The 21,083-nt window shown below is 33.1% G+C and overlaps 2 protein-coding genes across 3 annotated transcripts; one reads left to right on the forward strand and one right to left on the reverse strand.

The window, feature by feature from the left end:
• LOC18612545 lies at positions 96-9,612 on the reverse strand. 2 transcript variants are annotated; one of them, XM_007049404.2, is made up of 22 exons: positions 9,387-9,612; positions 8,840-9,307; positions 8,050-8,294; positions 7,830-7,919; positions 7,585-7,719; positions 7,377-7,495; positions 6,995-7,159; positions 6,549-6,654; positions 6,251-6,356; positions 6,022-6,132; positions 5,230-5,393; positions 5,013-5,130; positions 3,643-3,867; positions 3,011-3,201; positions 2,631-2,798; positions 2,377-2,482; positions 1,960-2,097; positions 1,591-1,749; positions 1,246-1,452; positions 739-933; positions 575-646; positions 96-392 (listed from the first exon to the last, which is right to left on the reverse strand). In XM_007049404.2, exons 1-22 carry the CDS (start codon positions 9,432-9,434, stop codon positions 267-269), a joined length of 3,462 nt encoding a protein of 1,153 aa, XP_007049466.2. In that variant the 5' UTR covers positions 9,435-9,612; the 3' UTR covers positions 96-266. The 2 variants fall into 2 exon arrangements, with proteins under 2 accessions (XP_007049466.2, XP_007049465.2); XM_007049403.2 differs by having other exon boundaries at positions 96-425.
• On the forward strand, positions 12,717-19,218 carry LOC18612546 (protein PHR1-LIKE 2). The gene is made up of 6 exons (XM_018120621.1): positions 12,717-13,066; positions 16,165-16,241; positions 16,328-16,382; positions 17,726-17,801; positions 17,927-17,996; positions 18,442-19,218. Exons 1-6 carry the CDS (start codon positions 13,048-13,050, stop codon positions 18,973-18,975), a joined length of 831 nt encoding a protein of 276 aa, XP_017976110.1. The 5' UTR covers positions 12,717-13,047; the 3' UTR covers positions 18,976-19,218.

The raw sequence follows: 21,083 nt of genomic DNA on the forward strand, positions 1-21,083 counted from the left end.
GATAAGCAAGTTCAATTAATTTGGAGATTGTGCAACTACACAAAAGTGGATCTTTGGAATCACTGAAATATTTCAAAGGCAATGTCCACAAAGAATTGAAGAATTTTGAAGATGACATACAGAAATAAGACTGCTTTCATGGTGCGTTGGTTCCCAGCATAGTGCTGGGTATTTTTACATATACAAAAAGAATAAAAATAGAATTTGGCACTGAAATCTCGTGACTGTACACTCTGTGCATAAAAATTCGGTTGGTTTGCAGCTTCTCAGACATAGAAGTAGGTGGATGCATCTGTTGCATTAGCTGTGTCTCTGCAGAGGATAGACCGAGCTTCAATCACAGAACGAGGAGGCTCAAGATCTTTTTCTTGGAGCAAATTTCCTTGCAGTCGCTGCATTTGGGAAGCAAAGGTGTCATCCAGTATCTACAAAAAGAGATGAGAGAAAGAATGTTATGAGAAACTGCACTGCAAATCTGCATCTAAACCAGATTGAAATGCTATCCCTTTTCAACTACAAATAATCTCTCATTTAACATATAACAAGTTGAATAAAGTTGGACTTGAGCACTTGCCCCCAGAGCAAAATATGATCCATTATACCACACTCTGTTTTCCTTCCTGCCTTCAAGAAATTTCAGTACAATCTGGTGCAAGTAGTTAATTAAAACAATGTTAGAAGATATAAGACAAAGCTAAGTAGCAAAGGGTCCAATCAACAATAATTATTTGTCTTCACCTGTCCCATCCTATCCCAAAATCCACGGCAGGTTGCTACAAATATTCGACTTGTGAAGACCTCATGTAAGTTAGAGATAGAGTCAATCAGTTGTGAACTGAGCATCTGCATTCTCTCACGGATCTCAGCCTCTCCATCTTCTTCCTTTATCTCCTCCAGAATCCTCTTTAGTCTTGTGTTTCGATTAGCTTGTGTCTGAAACAGTTATAGTTTTTTTCAGAGCTTAAGGATGAACAAGTAGCAAAAGGAAGAATAGGGTAAATTGGTTTTTTCTTTCAAATCATAGAAATAAAATTCAAAATGCCTTTTTAAACCAGAATAATCAATCAAATCCAGGTGCAACAAAACTAATTTCAAGAGTCTGATATATCATTTTAATGAACTACTAACCTGACATCACTTGCGCACATACCCTTGAACAATGCTTGGAGTTCAACAGCAATATAATCTTGACTATGTTCAATAAATTAAAATTTTAACACAGAAATCATATTAATTAGGACTTACATTGTTAACAAGTTTCTCCACTGTTGCCTGCAAGTAATTTTTATACTTTGTCCTCAACATGACAGTGATTCCATTCATCTGCTCACCAAACAGCAACTTCTTGTCTCCCATGAGAGGCAGATAGGATGCCCAAGATTTTAAGATATCCTCCACTTTACAGTGCAAGACATCAAGAATTCTCTTGACGGTGTTGAGGAAGATTCCTAACTGGAAAAAGGACTAACTTTGGTAAGATATGTAAGAACCACACACATTGCTGGCTCAATTGACTTGAGTTCAATATTCTGTTGACCTAATAGGCAACTGCTTCCATGCTATTAATTATAAGGATTATGGTGCACTCACCTGGCTGGGAACTGAATAGAGTGCTGTTGACTGCCTTCTTGTCAGCTTCTGGACATGCATATTAAGCCTTTTTGGAATGCTATCTTTCAAAGGAGTCAAGATGTCATTGTATTGTTTCTCTAGTGCTTTTACGATTGCTCTTTCCACATTGGCAACAGCCTTCAGGAAACCATAATTATGAAATGTCAGTAGATGAAGAAGTAATGACCTCATATGGAATTAAATGTGTGTAAAAAAGCGCCAAGTGCAAAGAAACAGGATCCACCACACAGACGATATGAATGTTTGTGTTTGCCAAACATAAAATAATTGCACATGCACACTGAGAGAAAGAGGAGCTAGCAACTGTCAAAAAGATTTAGAAATTACATTTTCCAAGACCAGTGAGTACTGAGGCCATCGATTGATCACCACCTCATATCCACTAAGAGAATCTTTGATCTTCTCATACATTTCTTCAGCAAACGGAGAGGTGGAATGATTTGTTGTTACTCCAGACCATGGCACCTGATTATATCACAAAGTCCAACACAACCGTACCAAATAAGTTGATCCAGTTCCTTGATAGTGTACACGCTCATTGATGCATGTATCCAAAAAAAAAAAAGAATTAATTTTCTTTCCTTTGGCATTGGGGTTAGGATAGGGGGCAAAGGCATGCGGGTGGAGGTATAAAAAAGAGAGAGAAAGGTTCTTTACTTTTTAAATATACATCAAACATTGATTTGGAGATTACATATCTCATGAACATAAGTAAAATTTTTTTTTAAAAAAAATTAAGTATACCTTTTCAGACTTGCAAAGATCAAGTAACTTAAGCTGCATATCCTCTACCCACACCATTATGTAATTGTGAAACAAAGTCTTTGAGTCTACACCTTCCTGCACAGAACTGAAGCAGGCAGAAGATAGCGTGTAAGACACAGACCTTCAACTCTATATTAGGTCATAATCCGAATTCATACAAGTTCCAGGGCATCAGATGGCAAAACTAAAGTATTTTATTCTAGCATATACAAAGAGGGATTTTAATCACACACCTGATGTTCCATGACTCAAGATCCCTCTCAAAATCTGCAATTGCAATCAAAAGTTCATTAACATGTGATGCAGGACTAGATGGAGGCCATGCAGCAAGGAAACCAGTAAGCCTGTTACACAACTCCGTGCTGTATACTGCAGCTGTGATGTTTGACAGGTCAATTGAACTGGAACAGAGGAATGTGTGTTAGAACGCATCATACAATAAACTAGCTACTGACTAAAAGCTAACTGAAATTTTAGCACACATTTGAAAAAAGTAATAATAATCAATGAATGCCATTTCATGAGTTGCACACGAAATCTATTAGTATCTCACATGATTTCAAAACCTTCATGAATAAGCTTTTTAATTTTTATCCATAAAACGTGCCTGTACCTGGGGAGTATATGCTGATTGTGGATCTTGATGTCTGCCTGAATCTCTTTACTAATGTTTATACACAGATTCTTCATCTTCAGATAAGCTGTTGAGATGGTAATTGTGTCCAAGAGAAAACCTTCAGAGTTGCTTGAAACAAACTCATCAGTCTCAATCATGTGCTTCCGACACCTTTTTTTTGCTGCAGTCTGCAAAATGTTATCATCACTAGCATTATAAATTTGTTTAGTGTATCAAAACAAAGAGCAGAACAAGACAATCCTGCTATTGCTTTAATACATGGAAGAAAATAAACATCAGAATTCGACAATGTCTTCCTTTACTGCAGCCATATCTAAATTTTCTGGTAAACTATCATGGAGGCATAGAAAATATTAGTAAAATAATTTACAAGGACATTCCAGTAATGCTGCATAAGCAATTTTCCTTTCCATTAATCACATACATTAATATTTAAATCCCCGTGTATCTAATTAATTAAATGAGTTAACAGAACAAAAGGCCGCTTTAAACAAGAATGCTAGGCTGGTTGTGGATGAACCTTTCATTCACATCACATTATCCAAAAATGGTGGCAATTTGATTCTGTGTAATAGAAAGTTCAGTCATTATTGACAAACTGAAATTACCTGCAAATAGTTTCTCAACATAGTCTGAGCATCAGGAGATAGTATATCATGAAGAAGAGTGTATACTTTAACAGCAGGAGCTAGAGCTGGTGCTGCAGTCTCTTGGGTTGGGCCAAACAAGTCTGCTAGCCCTGTAGGAGATTTTTCATCTAATGACTTGTAGTTCTCAAAAGCATTTGCCAAGAGACTCTCAATTTGTGTTTCACAATCAAGCAATATGCTTTTCTGGAAGAGAGCAGGCAGGGGTTATACAGCGTGAGCCATCTCAGAAAAACATAGTTACATTAAAATTTCTGAAGCATACAAGTATCAAACACATTTCATTTGCAGAATGAATGGAAGCACATAATCCTACTGTATATCATTTGGAGATGCAGCAAATCCAACCACTCTCCAATAGTGATTTCACAAAATGGTGATACACTTTCCATGACAATAGAAGAAAACTAAAAATTAAGGACACATCTGAAGTTTTGACTTCCAAAAAATGACAGCGAAGCAAGATTCCAGGATAAATAAATTAACTTTTCCTAAATTGTGTTAAAAATTCAGGATATGGAAAACTGGCAGCCCACAATAGCTTCTTGCTTCAAGGACATAGAGAGCACAGTTAGATTTAGGTGTCAAATTAATTCAGTCAGTCACAATGATTCATGTCAAATATATGATCACTGTAACTATTTAATTAATCAACAAATTAGGACACATCTGAAAATTTTACTTTCAAAAAAAAAATCACAGTGATGCTAGATTCCCGGCCTAAAAATTTGACAAATGAAAGATCCTCTCAGATAACTTTTCCTAGATTACTGTTAAAACTTCAGGACATAAAAACTGGCAGCACACAAATGATTCTTGCTCCAAGGGCATAGAGAGCAAAGTTAGATTTAGCTGGCAAATTAATTCCGTTGGTCACAATGATTCATGTCAAATATATGATCACTGTAATTATTTAAAACCCAACATTGATATAAAACCGTAAGCACCATCTGATTATCTAATCGTTCAACAAATCAAGGATTCAAGGTTGATTGAATTGATGTCCCTTTTTAGATAAGGACCCACACAAGTGATTTTCTTCATATATGACAAAGTCATGGCTTGTGAAACCTCAATATAACTTATCATTATTAGTAGCATAGGTAATTGCTAAAGAGCATTGTATGTTACCCTTGGCAAATACATTCTTATGCCATGGGAATTGGGAAATGGACCAGTAGCTCAAGACAAGTGAAGCGATGCTCTAAAGGAACCTCTAATTATCATCATTCTTTAGCCACATCATGTCAGAGATAATTTGAACCACAATAATATCATCTATGAGTTCATTTTTAAAGTAATTGATGCAATCTGTAATCAGAGATGCCTACCTCCTGTCTTGTCAAGCTTTTCTCACTCCTTGCCTTTAAAATAGGTACAAGCAACTCATGCACGAGCTCTAAACAGTCTTTTGTTGGTGTGGCCACATTCATGACATGTAACAGATACCTACAAAGAAACCAAAAAGAGTTAATACATTACAAGGAAATTGCAAGGAGCATGATAGAAATAATGATGATTGCAAACAAAAGTTATACTTAGAACTACCTCAATTTTGTATATGAATCAGAAACGCCATAGTAGTCTGCAAACTCAGTCAATAGCCACTGCCAAGGTCCTTGTAACCTCAAGTTTTGGGAATGGAAATGCTGTGCACGCATTGAAGCCTCCAGGAGTAGATCGTAGGCTAGCGTCTCCACAACGGGTGCACTCTAAAAAAGGAAAACAAAATAGGTGAAGAAAACTCATGCATGCTCACCCATATGTTTACACACTTATAGACATACTTAAACAATGAAGTCCAGTTCCACAGAACTGCCCATGCAATACGAACAGAAATTCTTGCTGTAGATCTTGAAAACTGAGTAACTAACTACTATTTAAATAGTAGCCAAATTAAAATAAAAAAATCACTGTGCTAGTCAGCGTTCAAGAATTATCATTAAGCATCTGATGCTTAAACAAATTAAATCAATCAAATCTGTAATATCATTCAGCTTCTAAAACTCAGAGGAACCACATATCTAGCATTTAACGTACAGAAAAGTTGAACCACCCCAAAAATAACTCCAGAAATTTTAATAATCATAAAATTCTATAGATGAAAATTTTACACCTTAAATGCACACAACTGCTTTTATAAAATCAGACTTCAATACATTGGAGACTAAAAAGACTATTTTCAATCAAATTCCATGCAGCACATCTAGTTCTTTTATCACCAATTGTCACTTATAATTAAGTCAATTAAATTGTTATGATATTTGAAAACTGGAAGAATCAAAATCCTCTAAGTAGTTCTAATGAAATATGTTCACCAGAGTAGATGATGAAAAATACCTTTATCTGACTCGTCTCATCACAAGTAATTGTACTTCCAATAGATAGCTGGATCTTCCCAACACATTCTTCATCGTCATGGTATATGGGCCACCATCTGATTCTATCATTCTGTACAGGATAGTCAATCAAATCCAATTATACTGATTAGTCAATCACATTATGTTATAGGTGGATGGTGTTTATCCCTTAAAAAACCAGATTGTTGAAGATAGCAGACAACACATACGGGATTATCAGTCAAGGATGAAACTGGAATTGTTGTTCGGCCCTGGACTGATTTCTTTTTATCTTGGACTTCCACCAAAAGAGCATCAGCTTCAGTCTCTGGGAAACTAAAAGTACATGCAATTGTAAGATTTTTCTACCATTCAGAGCATAACTCATCTTAGAATATCAAGAATGAATTCAAGTATGATATGGGCACATAAAACTAACTTTATAGCTTATGAGTTATTATAAGTGATTAAACTTGCTGCCAGCCAAAGACTACCAGCCCAGGTCTAAAATATAAGATAGCAACTTACAAGACATGGTAGTCACCACACCCAGGGTGCAAGCAGATTGTGGAACTTGGTTCAACTTTGGTGTCTTCCGTAGTACTCTTTAGCTGGAATAAGCAAGATAATGGTTCTGCAAATATGAAGAGACAACAGATTAGTTGTGCAAGAACATTAAGGTAGGGAAGTTACAAAGAAGTATGTAGTTCATGTCTTTGTTAAGAGTAGGAGCAATGACTGAAAAATTTTTGTTTAGTCGGTGGGCAGATTTTATTGAGAAAGTCATAATAAAATTAAATTTTTAAAAGAGTTTAATCAGAACAATGATAACTTCAAAATTCAAAGCAGCAACAGTCAAGTCGTCACTTGTTATAGATGGAAGTTTCATCGTAAGCTCAAAATATAAGATTATTTTATCACTCATTAATTAACTAATATAGGTTCAATTCAATATATTCATAGCAAATACAAACCTTCAGATGTCACTGAAAATGAGGCTATTTTAAGAGAATTCATGCCAGTTTTCACAAGTGATGAGACGTGTCGGACATAGTCCGCTCCCACTTGCATGTACATTGCACTTCGCTGTGAATATGTGCTTTTAAGTTTCCGCCTTGGGATTATGCGAAGTTTCTTCACTGCAATTATCCAACATCTACAACTTAGGTTTTATATAAGAGAAGTTTTTCTGCAAAAAGAATCCTCAAATTGCAAGAGACTGAAAACATATGGAATGAAATATTTAAAAATAATGAATTTGTAAATGTATTGTAATGGACAGAAATTCCATAAGCCTGCCCATCCTTCCAAATATCAAATTTGTATATATAGTTGCCATATAACCTTTGGCCTTACCTTCCACTCTTATTTTTCCAGCAACCTTCTTTGCCTTCAATGAAAATTGTTCCACATTCTTAGTAGTGCTCACTTCTACTGGTTGTACACCTCGTGGTTGCAACAAAAATTTGTGTAGACTATAAATTACAAGAAAAAGAAAAACCTTGAGAGATCCTTGAAAGGCTAATGGGACAACTTTAATTTCAAAACAATAGACAGAACCTACCCAAAGGCACTTCGGAGTAGAAGGCACTCATCACGCAGAAACTCAGGCGCCTCGGGGCAACCTCTTGCCCATTCATATAGACACAACCGTATGCATGCATCATAAGCGATTAAAGTCTGCCAGGCATATTGACCACTGCAATAACATATTTACAGGATGAAGAATATAAGACTAAGTGGTTCATAACACTAACATTTTCAACAAACATCATCTTAGTATTAATAAAAACTCAATATAGATTGCACCTGGCATTATAATGATGTAAGTCATCAGATGTGTTACTTTGCCAATAAGGGATTTTTTCTTCTTTGTCTCCATTCACGGTCTCATTTACTCTGCACAAGACAATGGTAAAGAAATTTTAGAAATGATAGCATGATCTAAAACCAAAAAGAAAGAAGGAAAAGGTTTTTCATCACAGGCTTCCACGTGAATTGTGCATAATGAAATTGAAGACTACAGCACCTTTCTTCACCAAGCTCAGCGCAATTAAATGATCGAGATTTAGAATCTGCTAAGCCTTCTTTATTGCCATCAAAATGATCTGCTTGCACTGATTTGTATATTCCATCCTGAATTTGCTCAGTTTCTTCTTCAACCTCCATGTCACTCCCTTCTCTTCCAATATCCAATATAGGAGGTGCACTTGGTGTGCCCAAATCTTCAACCTCTTTAAATGTACTCTTAACATGACTAGGAATAGTTGTTCCCTACAGTCAGCATCAACCAAAAAAAATCCCAAGAAAAAGCTAAGTTTTAGTTAATCCACAGAAGCAACCAAAAATCTTCTTTTCAAAGCAAAACCAGTCATTCCAAATCCATATTAAGAAAAATTAAAGATTATGTAAAGTAAAAGCAGCAAAATCATATTTGGTTAAAAATGAGCAAATGTTTAAATTTTAACACCAATCAAGACATAAAAAACCATCCTTTTTTATTAACGCATGTCTTCGTTCCAAAGCAAAACCAATCATACCAAATTCATATTAAGAAAATAAAAGATTATGTAAAGTAAAAGCAGCAAAATCATATTGGGTTAAAAATAAGCAAATGTTTAAATTTTAACACCAATCAAGACATAAAAAACCATCCTTTTCTGTTAATGTATGTCTTGCTTTTCACTTCGAAAAGCACAAAAAAAAAATAGTAAAAGTAACAAGACAAAGAAGAAGGCAAAGCAACAAAAAAAAAAAAAAAAAGAAGTAAAAGTAACAAGCAAAGGAAGCCAAAAAAGATACCAAAACTTTCTCCTTACATGGGCATTATGTACTTGAACTCGTTCCCGGAGTCCAAAAATACCTCCAATACCAGCAGAAGTATAATTTTTCTCAGCAAAATCTCTAACACCCAAATCACCATCAGTAAATCTCCTATTAGTATCGGGCAATTCAACTTTCAAATTCTGCTTTGAAAACCCTCTACTCAAATTCGAGCTACACTTATTACTCCTAAACACATCCTCTTCGTCTGAAAAATTCCCATTCGCAGAATCTCCACCGCCAATATCGTCAGAAACTGAAGCTACGCTTTCGTCGTCGTCCTCGTCTATCAGACTATGAGGTCCAAGCAAGCCAGAGCGGAATTTGAGAGGAGGAGGCAAAATATGGGGGGAAAAAAGAGGGGCAGTGTTGTAAATAAGAGGGGATTTGGGGAATGAGTCGTGAGGTGATAGTTTTTCTGTTAATGGCGATCTAATTCTTGGTTCTTGATCTGTTTCTTTGCCCTGCAAAAGCAGTCAAATTTTATTGGAAAACCAAAGGCAACAGAAGTGAAAGAGAAGCAAAAGGGAAAAAAGAAAATACCTGGTTGATCCAGTTGATTGCTGATTCGTCTAAGCCTTCGGTGAACATTATCAGCCCTGTCTTCTTAGCTGACAGAGAAAGAGGGAGCTTTGAGTTAAGATCGGAGGCACTGAGGAAGAAGAGAAATAGGAGCTGAGAGTTGAAGCAAGGCAAAAAGGAAAGGAAAATGAAAGGAGCGGTCTTTCTGCTTTCTTTTTGGGATCTTTCGAAAATGGTAACGGCTAGTTTGACCTTTTTTTTTTTTTTTTCCGCTTTCCTTGTAAAGGACTCTTTTATGTCTAATTCTCTCTTTCCGACTTTGATAATACCCGTATAAATTGTTCCTCTACACCTTAATTTTCTTTTCTTTTTTCTTTTTAAAAAATTCTACTAAGGTTCATTTTTAAAAGTAAATCAATTGATATTGTATTTATTTTTAGATTTTATTATCAAGTAGTTTAAGGAAACTCTTTAATATTACAAAATTATATATTATATTTTATTTTAAGACATTGAAAAATCGTTACATTAATAGTTTATTTTTGTATTTAATACAAGAATAATACTATTAAATAGTACTTTAATTAACTTTAAAAAAAAATCTACTTTTCTTTTCATTTTATGCATGAAAGTTATAATATTATAATATATAATATTCCATAGTCAATCACTTACTTGAAAACAAAAAGAAAAACTTAATTATGATAAAACTAGTAGCTTACGAACTTGTTTACATTTTCCATATATTAGTTAGAGCTATTAAACTAATGTGATAGGTAGATATTTCATTTTGTTCAGATTTATTTTTGTAAATTTTGAAATTAAATTAGATTAAGGTCATTTTTTTATAATTAATTTAATTTTTAATTTTTAATTTTTTAGACTTATTTTTAGTTGAATTTTAATTGGATTAGTTATTGAATAAATGAACCTCGAGCTTAACTATCCAAATTTGCAATCAATCCAACATCATGGAAAATACAAAAATATAAAAGTAAAATACTCTCACTTCTTAACTTTTAACTGTAAATCTAGACGGGTTTATTAGTTTTTGAAATAGACGTTTTGTACAAAAAAAATATATTCTTTTAAACATATAAATTTAACCGTTAGCCAACTGTTAATATTTCTATTAATTTAATGATGTGATATTATTAAAATAATAATTTTACTCTTTATTAATTGTAAAAATTACTATTACATAAAATTTGTTTACCAAAAAACAAATTTATGGGAAGCATCGATCTAGTGCTCCCAACCATGTTCGTGATATTATTTGGGACATTCTTACTTGTGCATTTTTCTCCTTCTTCTTCCTTTCTTCGCCATATTGGTTTTGAATTGATTCCGTAGAAGAGTAAGTGGATGCACAGAAGCATCACGTCTTTAATGACTTAAACAGCTCAAACAACACAAAAGCAAAATGACAAATTGTTCACACAAAACATGATAAATTTGGGTCAACACCTGCCCAGGTACAATTAAATCATAATCTTGTCCTTCTCTTGCGATAAACAAGTTTAATTTCATTGAATTTTATTAGGGATGTCAACGGGTCTGGGTACTCTATAATTTTAAGGTACCCGAACCCTAATCCTATTAAAAATTAATTACCATAATCTTATTAACTACTCGAATAATTTAAAAATTACTACCTTAACCTTAATCTTAATACATTCCTACTATCCTATAATTACCTTAACCCGTTTAAATACCCTATTAAATAAAAAGATTATTAAAATCTTCTATATATCCAATTACACAATTAACTTTTCTAATTTCATAACTTCTTTTTAGATTTATATGTTATAAGTTTATATAAATAAAGGTTTATATACTGTAATTAATAATTTTATGAGTTATAATTTTTGCAATGTTAATACAAAATAAAAAGTAAATATATTTATATTTAAAANTTATTAATCAAAATGAAATTAATAAAAATTTTTAAACAATTTATAATTTAAAATAAATGATTTCAATCATAAATCATATATAAACTAAAAAATATATAAAAACAAAATTATATATATTAAAAGACATTACAGGTTAATTAATAATAATAGTTTCGTGAATTAATTTAATTAATTATAAAATTTTGTTCTTAATTTAATGAAATTAAAAAAAATATATTTAGGTTCTAAAACTATTCCAATCTCAAAAGCTTTCTTTAAGTATATATATTACAAGATTATATAAATAATGGTATACATATTATAATTAATAATTTTATAAGACATAATTTTTATAATGTTAATACAAATAAAAGTAAATATGTTTATGTTAAAAGTATATATATAATAGTACTTATATTCCTTTATAATATAATATAATATTCAAATTATTTAAATATAATTAACAATTTAATAATTTTTTAATTTAAATATATTAATGTCATCATATTAATAATTAGAATAACCATACTTTTCATATATTTATTAGTTTTTAACAAAAAAAAATTGCTTGTAAAGTTAATAGAAATTGTAAATTTTTAATTTAATTATTAAACTAATAATAAAAAATTAATAAATATTAATTGGGTTCAAGTAACTATTACCCAAGGGGTGATACCCGAACCCGATTCAAGTAGTGAAATCACTATCCGAACCCTTTTATGAAATACCCTAACCCTGTGTAACCGGATAGGGTACTCGCGGGTATCCTATAATAAAGTACCCATTCACATCCCTAAATTTTATCATCATATTTTCAATTTCATTGACTTTTGGACAAAACGTTACCGAATTAAAATATTTCTTGAAATATTCTATTTATTTAAGTGATAAATTTTAATCGATTCATACTTTTTCTCCATAAATCAACAAAATTAAAACTATAGTAACAAAATTTAATGAAATTAAAGTATAATGACAAAATTCAACATTAACTCATAATATGGTAACAAATATAATGTTAATCCCAAAGTTTTTATAAAATTGGTATTCTCTTTTTGGAATATAAATTGTGGATGCCAAATATAAAATAATATGTTCAATAATGAATACAGGTATCTCTATTTAAAAATATATATCGGATTTAAATTTCTCTTTTCCATAACATTATTAAAAAAAGAAAAAGTAGTTGGCATGTGGTATATATAGATATATGTAACGTTGAAAACAACAATCCACAGTCCACGTGCAGAACGCAAAATACATATGACATAAGAATAGAAAAGGAGAAGAACCTTGCCGTTGCTGCTATGCAGTACCAAATTTTACACCTCACTCTCTAATCAATCAATCACTGTTCATAGTCTCTGGTACAATGTACTTCCTTCACTTCATTGTCTCCACTTTTAAGCTCCTCCCAGGAAAGAAATTGACAATGAGAAAGATAGAAAGTGTGAGAGCAATAATTTAATCAATGTATTTCACAATATAAAGAAAATCTTTTTGGTAATAATGGCCTTTGCCTTGACGCTGACTTTTTAAAGGCCAAACAATTCCCATTTGAAGTTTGAGAACCGTACTTAAACCCAGAGAAAACCACACCCTGCGGACTGTGATTACAAACAAAAACCAAGCACTGAAGAGCTGCCTGCTTCCACGTTTCCTTTCATGCATCAGACTCAACTGAAACCAGAAGTCTCCCTGTAGGTGATTCACTGCAACACCACCGCTTCCATTCACTCCACGACACCTCCGCCCTCCGTACACCTCATGTACGCCCCCACGTGTGCATGTTCCATCACTTCTCAGGTAAGCATATCAATCTCCCTCCCCCACTCCCACCCCCACTCCCCCCTTCCCCCGCTCTCCTCGATTTCTTCTCCTTGCTTGTCCTGGTTCAAAAGTCTCACTTCCACTCTTTTTTACCAATATCAAGATAATTACAAAGCAGCCGTTGTGTCTGCCTTTGGATTGTTCTAACTTTTATTTATTACTATTATTTTTCTTTGTTTGTGTTATTAGTTCTGTGGCCCCCACAAAACTTTCCTGGTGGGGTCCTCAGTTTTGTTTGGTTTTTGTGGGGTATGCCATGCTTTATTTTTCTGTTCTATATCTGGGGTAGTCTTGGTTTCTGTTGCAAACCTGCAAGAGCGTAAGAGTACTGTTAGAAAGGAGCAGAGTAGAACCGTATAATTAGAAGAGAAATGGCTGAGATAGTGAGTGAAATGCAGAGTGTTTTAATGGAAAACAACGTTCCGAGTCAGAATTATGATGAGCTTAAGAGGGTAGTACTAGGAAAACAAATGGCTGGTCAACGTACTGATGCCAATGGGCATAGCCAAGATGACCAGCAACTTCAGGGTGGTGATAATAACACATTGCTTGCTTTGCAAGAAATTCAGGGACCCTCGACTCCTGTAAAGATTAATGGCAATCATGTTGTTGGTAATGAGGTGGTGGAAAAAGTGAAGGAGAAACCTAAGATTATGGTGACTAATGATCTTAAACCTCGTCTTCGGTGGACTCATGAACTTCATGCGTATTTTGTCGATGCTGTCAATCAGCTTGGTGGTCCTCATAGTCAGTGTTCATTTCCTCTTATCCTCTAGTAGTCTACTTCATTGTCTCAGAATAGTTTTTGTGTGATATCCAGTTTTCTTTTTTAAAACAAAATTGTTATGTCAAATGATAACTGTTGAATTGGTTTCTGAAATGGATGGAACATCTGATGCTTGAATGATTTCCTCATGTTCGTTTTTGTGGATATGTAGTAGGCACAAGAGATTGACTCAAAAAATAGCTTGAATTCTCTTTTCAATGGGAAAATTACCTGCATGCCTCATTAAGCGCTTAACAAGATGTCTAAAGGAGTGTTTCTTCTCTTCATCCATATCTAACATGCATCTAGCACTTAGGCTGGCTCAGTGACTTTTACTCCTATTACATTGAGTATTTGAATTCTCCTCTAGCTGCATTTTTCTTGCTCAAACTCTGAAATTTCTTTTCTATTATTTTCGTTGTATACTGATTCTTGTTTCTTTGGAAGGGAATTCTGCTTGGTTAATGGTCTGCTGTGAGCATATGTTACCACTTTCCAAGGCCATTCTAGCAATATGCATAACCTCCGGATCAAATTTTAGAGTATCAATTTATTTTTAGTGGAAGTCATTCATCCTTATTTATGGAAATGGACCTTTTCTAATTTTTTTCCCACTAAGTTTTAAGAAATTTATATGCTTTAATGCAGCAATATATATTTTTCATTTTTTTCATCATATAGTTTCTGTGTGTTTTAACTGCATGCTACTAGTTCGCTTTCTTTGTTTGAATATAGGTATATGCAATTAGTTTTTTGCATAAGTTGGTAATTTTGGTTGGATAAGATCAAATTAAATCATCTATGACAGATGCTATTCTCCCCTCTCCCCCACCTTGTGTAAATTCAGACCATATCCCACTGCTTACCTCATATGTATGTGCTTTTAAGAAATGATCTTCTTTTGACCATTTTCAAATAAGATTAGCTCCAAAATTGACACACTGTTTCTCCTAAATTTTTGCTTCCTTGCTATCTCTTTTTATATGTAAGATGTCCTTGTAGATTTGATTGAGGAGCATTCTTAAAATCATTGCCACTTTGCGTACGGCATGCTTCAATTTAGTTTTAGTAGTGTCTTTCTCCCTTTCTATGTATGACATTCAAATAGATTGAGTTAACTGTAATCTCGGCAGTCTGTGAAGCATCTTGGTGGCTGCTGACGAAATATTTGTCGATTAGTGACTGTATTACAGATGTTAAACTTTTCCTTTCTAGTTTATATTCTTATAGTTCTGTTACATTGCCTTCTAGGAATGTTGTTTATATTCTGACAGACGATTGTGGAAGTTTTGTCGACTTGTATTTTGTCGTGCTCTTTTCAAACATACCTCCATTTAATGCCTTATGTCGTGTTCTCATGGTTTTACGTAGCATTGATGATGCATTCTGAATTATGTGACTTCTTCAATAATATATTTGATGGTACCGAATTCAAGTTTGTTGGCTTGAATAGCATTGCACACATGCATTGGGGACTTTGGATATGTTTCCATTGTTCTAACTTGGTGACATCACGAGAAAATAGGGCATCTATATGATTCTGCAGATGGCACAAATGCAGTTTATGCACTCTTTTCATTTTGCAATCCCCCCTTCTTCAGTTTCATGCACGTGCAGTGCTAGAATTAGCATTTCTGCTTGTATTAGCCATTTTGAATCATTTCGTTTTAATTCAGTTTATGATGGAATCAGTCACGATTGTAACCAAAACTCCTAGTATTTCTCTTGCTTTTATATGTTAGATTTTTGTTAAGCATTCATAAATATATATATATATATATGTATATATAAGTTTAACCTTGCAACTGGATGTGAGCTGCAGTTGCAAGTAACTTTTGTTCTATGAATTAACCATTATCTTAGGCTGTAGTTTGAAGAGAATGATGAACCTAAATTCTTTAATCAAACCCCAAATATCTGAGATTAAAGAAAAAGAAGAATGTGAGTGCATAAAGCGTGATTGTACACGTGACGACCAACCAAAATAATAGTCTTTTACCTCTTTTTAATAATACCACTATTTCATAGCTTTTATGGTTGTTGTCTGTGTAATTATTTAGATATAATGACTATTTCCCTTAGTAATAGAATTTTTGTCCTTTTTAAGGCTCTTTTGCCAGTACTGCCAGCTGCTCCTAGTGCATGAACTGAATTTTGTATGTGTTTTTGGATCTCTCAACTCAAGTATGTGAATATTATTTCTTAGTAAATTACTGAATTCCATGCCAATATGAGTTTAGTGTAACCAACGACTCACTTAGCAGTTACCATTACTTCCCAATAATCTGACCATAAGTCTTATTTGCAGAAGCAACACCAAAGGCTGTTCTGGAGGTGATGGATATAGATGGGCTCAGTCTTTTCCATGTCAAAAGTCATCTGCAGGTAAGTATTAAGCATTTCCTTTTCAGCACTTGAATCCAATCTGTTAAAAGTTTCCATATCATTTAATGATCATCAATGTATTCCAGAAATATAGACTGGGCAAATTTTCTGTGAAGGAGTGGCAGGACACGGCCAAAAATGGTAGGTTTTGTTATATCCACCTGCCCTCATTCTTATTTCGTTTTAAGCATGAAAATTAACTAATTTCATTACATGCTTATTTAACAACTTGTTCAATATATGTACATACCAAAGAAAGATAGAAATACAGTAAGTTTTCCTATTAATTACACAAGAATGTATGACATTTTTCATTAGGGAAAACACAGGAGTATCTCATGGTTTTCAAGCCTCCAACTTTCAAAGATGGGAACATTTTCATTCACTAAAGGAAACAGAATCTGAAACGATACGATGCATGAAACAATTAGAAAAGAAAAGAAAGTAAAAACAACTCCTATACAGGGTTAGTAGGGAAAGAGAGTCAAAGAGTGAAACGAAGCTGTGTGAAGACATAAAAATTTCCTAACAATTAATACTAAAACATTTATTCACTCATTACAAAAGTAATTATAATTTTGATATTGAAAGACAAGTAATATTCTTATTGTAGTGCACATTTTTAGATTGAATGTTCCAAATTGTACAGACCTAGAAGCCAAACTGAAATCCCAGACCTAGAAGCCAAACTGAAATCTTCTATGGGATCTTCACCATGTATTATGCTGTTTTCTCTAATTGAAAACTTGAAAAAGATGTGATGGACGGGAAAATATTTTATGATATTTCTTGGCCTTATTCCCAATGCTATATTGTTCAATATGTGTATCAGCAGACATATAATGGAAAAGATTTCTGGTGCAATAATGATCAAATATCAGCCACCACGAAGTGTGATGATTTACTACTGCAATGCATATATTCTTAACTTTACTTTAATGGAGTCATAGTTAAGCAGGAAATTAAATAAGATAATTGAAAATTTAAAACTAACATCACATATCCATTACTGGTCATGTAACCTAAAAATTGAAGTGTTCTTCTGAGGAAACGCATTCAGCTGCAATATACAATCAAAGCAAGACATACCAAACTCAAGCACATCTGGTGTAAATATGTATTTTTCCTCTGTAATGGATGAAAAAACTTAATGTGGTTGTTTAACTGAAAGTTTAAGAAACTTACGAAAGAGTTGAATTTCTGAAGTAAGCAAATAGGGAGAATATGCATGATCATTCGGCCGTTGCGAGTGGGACATTCTCCTGGTATTAGTGAAGATAACATCCCCAAATCTCTGATAATAACTATAAATTTCAGAGAGCAAAATGACAGATAAAGTATATTGGGAGCAACTGGGGCTAAATTAAGGCCTATCTTCTTTTATTTCCACTGATGTTTAACTTAGATGAGCAACTTTTGAATGAAATGTTGGTACTCAAGCTGACCATATGTTTCCAAATGCTACTGAATGTGAGGAACCTCAGTTTCTCAAGTTGTTGGAGGTTCACGCGGTGTTACTTCATTGAACTTGGCACCATCCCGCACAAATGGGTATAACAGGTATGCTCTTCTTTACAGTGAGGTGCTTTTTTTTTTGCTTAACTGGTTTAAAGTTTTATTTTCTAAATGACAATGAGCTAATAAATGCTACTTTCTATTGTGGATTATTGACATACAATATGCAGAGGTCATAGAGCTAAACAAACTCCAAAACCCCAAGAGGAAATTCAAGGAAAACTCTATCTGCAAATTGAGGTAAGTTGATTACGAAATTATGAGGAGATATATGTATATTCTAGTTAGAAAGATCTGTTTCCTCATTAAGTCCACTTTAGTGCTGACTGCTGAGCATGCGCAGGAAGCAAATATTTCTTAGCAGAAATATCTCTTTTTGACTAGTTGGAAGTAATCAGAGTCTTAAAGTTGGGAGTTTTTAAGTTTTGCCTGTCGATAATAGGATTCTCAGTGGTGTGATCTCTCCTTGATGAATTGACCATCCTTTATATATTTCTGAAATTTGCAGTCATTCAGCCAACCATTGCCCATAAAAAGAGCTAAATACTATACTATTCCACAAATGTTGAACATGATAAAGCAATAATCTTGTAGAAAGTGGAATTTCAATAATTCAACTCAAATCTGCAAGGAAGTCTTATATAATTCTTGTTCAGTGTCCATAATATTAAAACCATAATTGCAGGCTGAGAAGCACATTCAGAGGTGTTTGGAGGCACAAAGGAGGTACCTAGACACTGCACTAGACCGCGCATGCAAGAAGCTTGCTGATCAGTATTTAGGCGATGCAGCCACAGAAAATGCATTTCTGTATGGGCAAGCCTCGGCTAGTTTAGGAGCTTTCACAACAACACCTGGCCCATCTGATTTGGGAAATACGGGCACAATGCCACAGTTTTATTTCAACCAGCATAATCCATATCCTACATGTGACACATTGACAGCCCAAGCTGATCTCGGCCTTCAAGAGGTACTTCTTGGTTGTCAGCCCCAAACCTCTCTTCATCCTGGACCTGAAGGCTCCTCGACTTCATTCGGATATTCTGTAAGTTCATATCCGGAGCCGTTCCCTCCACTTGCTAGCAGTGGGAAGAAAAGGGTCCGGCCTGCCGAAGAGGATCCCATAGAAGCCTTTTTGAATTGGGATGATACTGAACCAAAGAACCTCGATGCTGGCTTCAACTATGACAATCTTCAAGGTTTTCCTGGCGCTTTTTAGGTAAAACTGTGTAAATACCAAAGCCACTTTCACTCGTAAGTTTCAAGACTTTTCATCCTTGCAAAGACTAGTTACTGTACTCACCACAAAAAACACAAAAGGGATAGTAACTCCTTCTGTCTGCCCATAAATAAGAATGAAAACTAGTATGGAGTTACCCTTTCTGATGAATTTTATAATCTTGTTCATCCATGTAACTGTCTTGAATTGCTTAAGGTAAATCATGTACAATCAATTGGATAAGAGCATAATAAAATGCAAGATGGATGCAATGAAAAGCAATATTGGTCTCTTACGTGAATATTTGATTTAATAATAAATAAAATGCACGTATATATTTTTAATTTAAAAAAAATTAAGGGGAGATGCATTTCAATAATTATAGAATAATGAAGGGGCTGGGAAAAGGAACAAAACGAAATAGGAGAGAAATCACGTGAAAGTTTTCCATTCCTTTTCTAACTATTAAGGTTAATATAATATTTTAGGATTAATGTAATTAGTTACCTTAAATGCATTCATTTCTATTGCAATAAATGTAAAATATTCCTCAATCCTTAAATTAAATCTGTTTTTTTACAATTAATTAATCAATTACATCTGCTTTGATAGAAGTAGTGAAATTGTAAAACTACGTACTAAAGCTTAAAATTTAAGAGTGAGCAAAAATTAGTTAAAATTTACTTAATCAAATTAATTGTTGAAATTCAGTTAACTCAGCTCAATTAAATCGGATTGGTTCGATTAAGATAATTTGAAGTCAGTTAACCAACTTAGTTGACTTTGAATTTAATAGATTTTAAAAGAGTTGACTTTGAATTTAATAGATTTTAAAAGATCTCATTCATGTACGCTTTCACATATTTTTTTCTTATTTATATATGAATAAAGAGTGTAGATTTTATCATTAAGACATCAGACAACAAAAAATAAAATACAAATAATAAATACCATAATCTCATTAGTATTTTAATTTATTTTATTTCATTTTTTTGTATATAAATATATAATCCAAGTCTATATTCAAAATTTTAATGTACAAAAATCAATTTATATAATAAATTTTTATTTAAACATTAATATCATTGATATAATCATACAAAACTGTAATACCTTAGCCCAAATAATATTTGAATTAAGATGTTGACATATCTTTCAGTGAAACAAATAGGCCTTTAAAATAATTGAGTCTAAACCGTTCTTTAATGCTGAAGTTTATTGGAAAACAATTAGGGTTAATATAAATATATAATCTAAATATAGGTAGCGACCTTCATGAAGAAAATCTAAAGGCTCAGAAGAATTTCACAAAAGCAACTTGAAGAATAAACAAACAAAGGTTGTTGCTGGATTTATCACCACAATGTGAGTAAAAATACTTTTTTAAATTGAAGAAAAATATTTGATTGATTTAGAAGAATTTAGATTAATACTAAAAATGAAATCTGTTGAAAAAAATCAAGTTTTGTACACTATATCGTCACTTTAACTCTAGTTCTGCATTGATTTATGAAGTTTTGCTATTTGAGTTTTATATGGTTGGAAACTTACACGAGTCTATTTTCTAATGAATTGAATGGAAGAATATTCCAAGTTTCCTACGTAAAGATATAATTTTTTTTTTGTAAAGACAGTGCAAAACTATCTAGTAGTAACACTAGAGGCAATTTTGAAAATATTCTACACTTTTTCTACAGTGAACTAAATGTTAAAGTTTATATGGATAGAAGGCCTATTTAATCTAGTTTTCAATGCATTAAACGAATCTCGATTTCGAGTTTCATAGCTTAAGATATAGTTATTTCAGTGAATGATGTGCAAACTGTCTAGATTTTTGATTTGGGAAAGTTTGGATTATTTTGTGTAGTTTCAAGTGATAAATTGATTTTAAAAAGTTAGATTGTCTCTAATATGTTTAAATGATTGTTATTAGGCTTTTGATTATTTTGGGATAAGAGTTTGTTAGAACAAAGGAAGGTAAATATATTTTCATACACTTTACTTGTTTTGAAACTTTCCTATATGTATATTTTTTGAAAGAATTAAACGTTTTATTTCATTATTTTAGTATATGAAAATAAGGTCAGACATATGATTATTTTCTATTT

The sequence above is a fragment of the Theobroma cacao genome, chromosome 1 (assembly GCF_000208745.1).
Source record: "Theobroma cacao cultivar B97-61/B2 chromosome 1, Criollo_cocoa_genome_V2, whole genome shotgun sequence".
Taxonomy (NCBI): Eukaryota; Viridiplantae; Streptophyta; class Magnoliopsida; order Malvales; family Malvaceae; genus Theobroma; species Theobroma cacao.

Coding starts and splice junctions, on each gene's coding strand:
- LOC18612545 (XM_007049403.2), bottom strand. CDS start 9,434: ATGTTCACCGAAGGCTTAGACGAATCAGCAATCAACTGGATCAACCAG. Junction 3,202..3,642: donor TGTTGAGAAACTATTTGCAG/GTAATTTCAGTT, acceptor AACATTTTGCAG/ACTGCAGCAAAAAAAAGGTG. Junction 1,453..1,590: donor TCTATTCAGTTCCCAGCCAG/GTGAGTGCACCA, acceptor TCCTTTTTCCAG/TTAGGAATCTTCCTCAACAC.
- LOC18612546 (XM_018120621.1), top strand. Junction 16,242..16,327: donor ATGTCAAAAGTCATCTGCAG/GTAAGTATTAAG, acceptor AATGTATTCCAG/AAATATAGACTGGGCAAATT. Junction 17,997..18,441: donor AACTCTATCTGCAAATTGAG/GTAAGTTGATTA, acceptor CCATAATTGCAG/GCTGAGAAGCACATTCAGAG.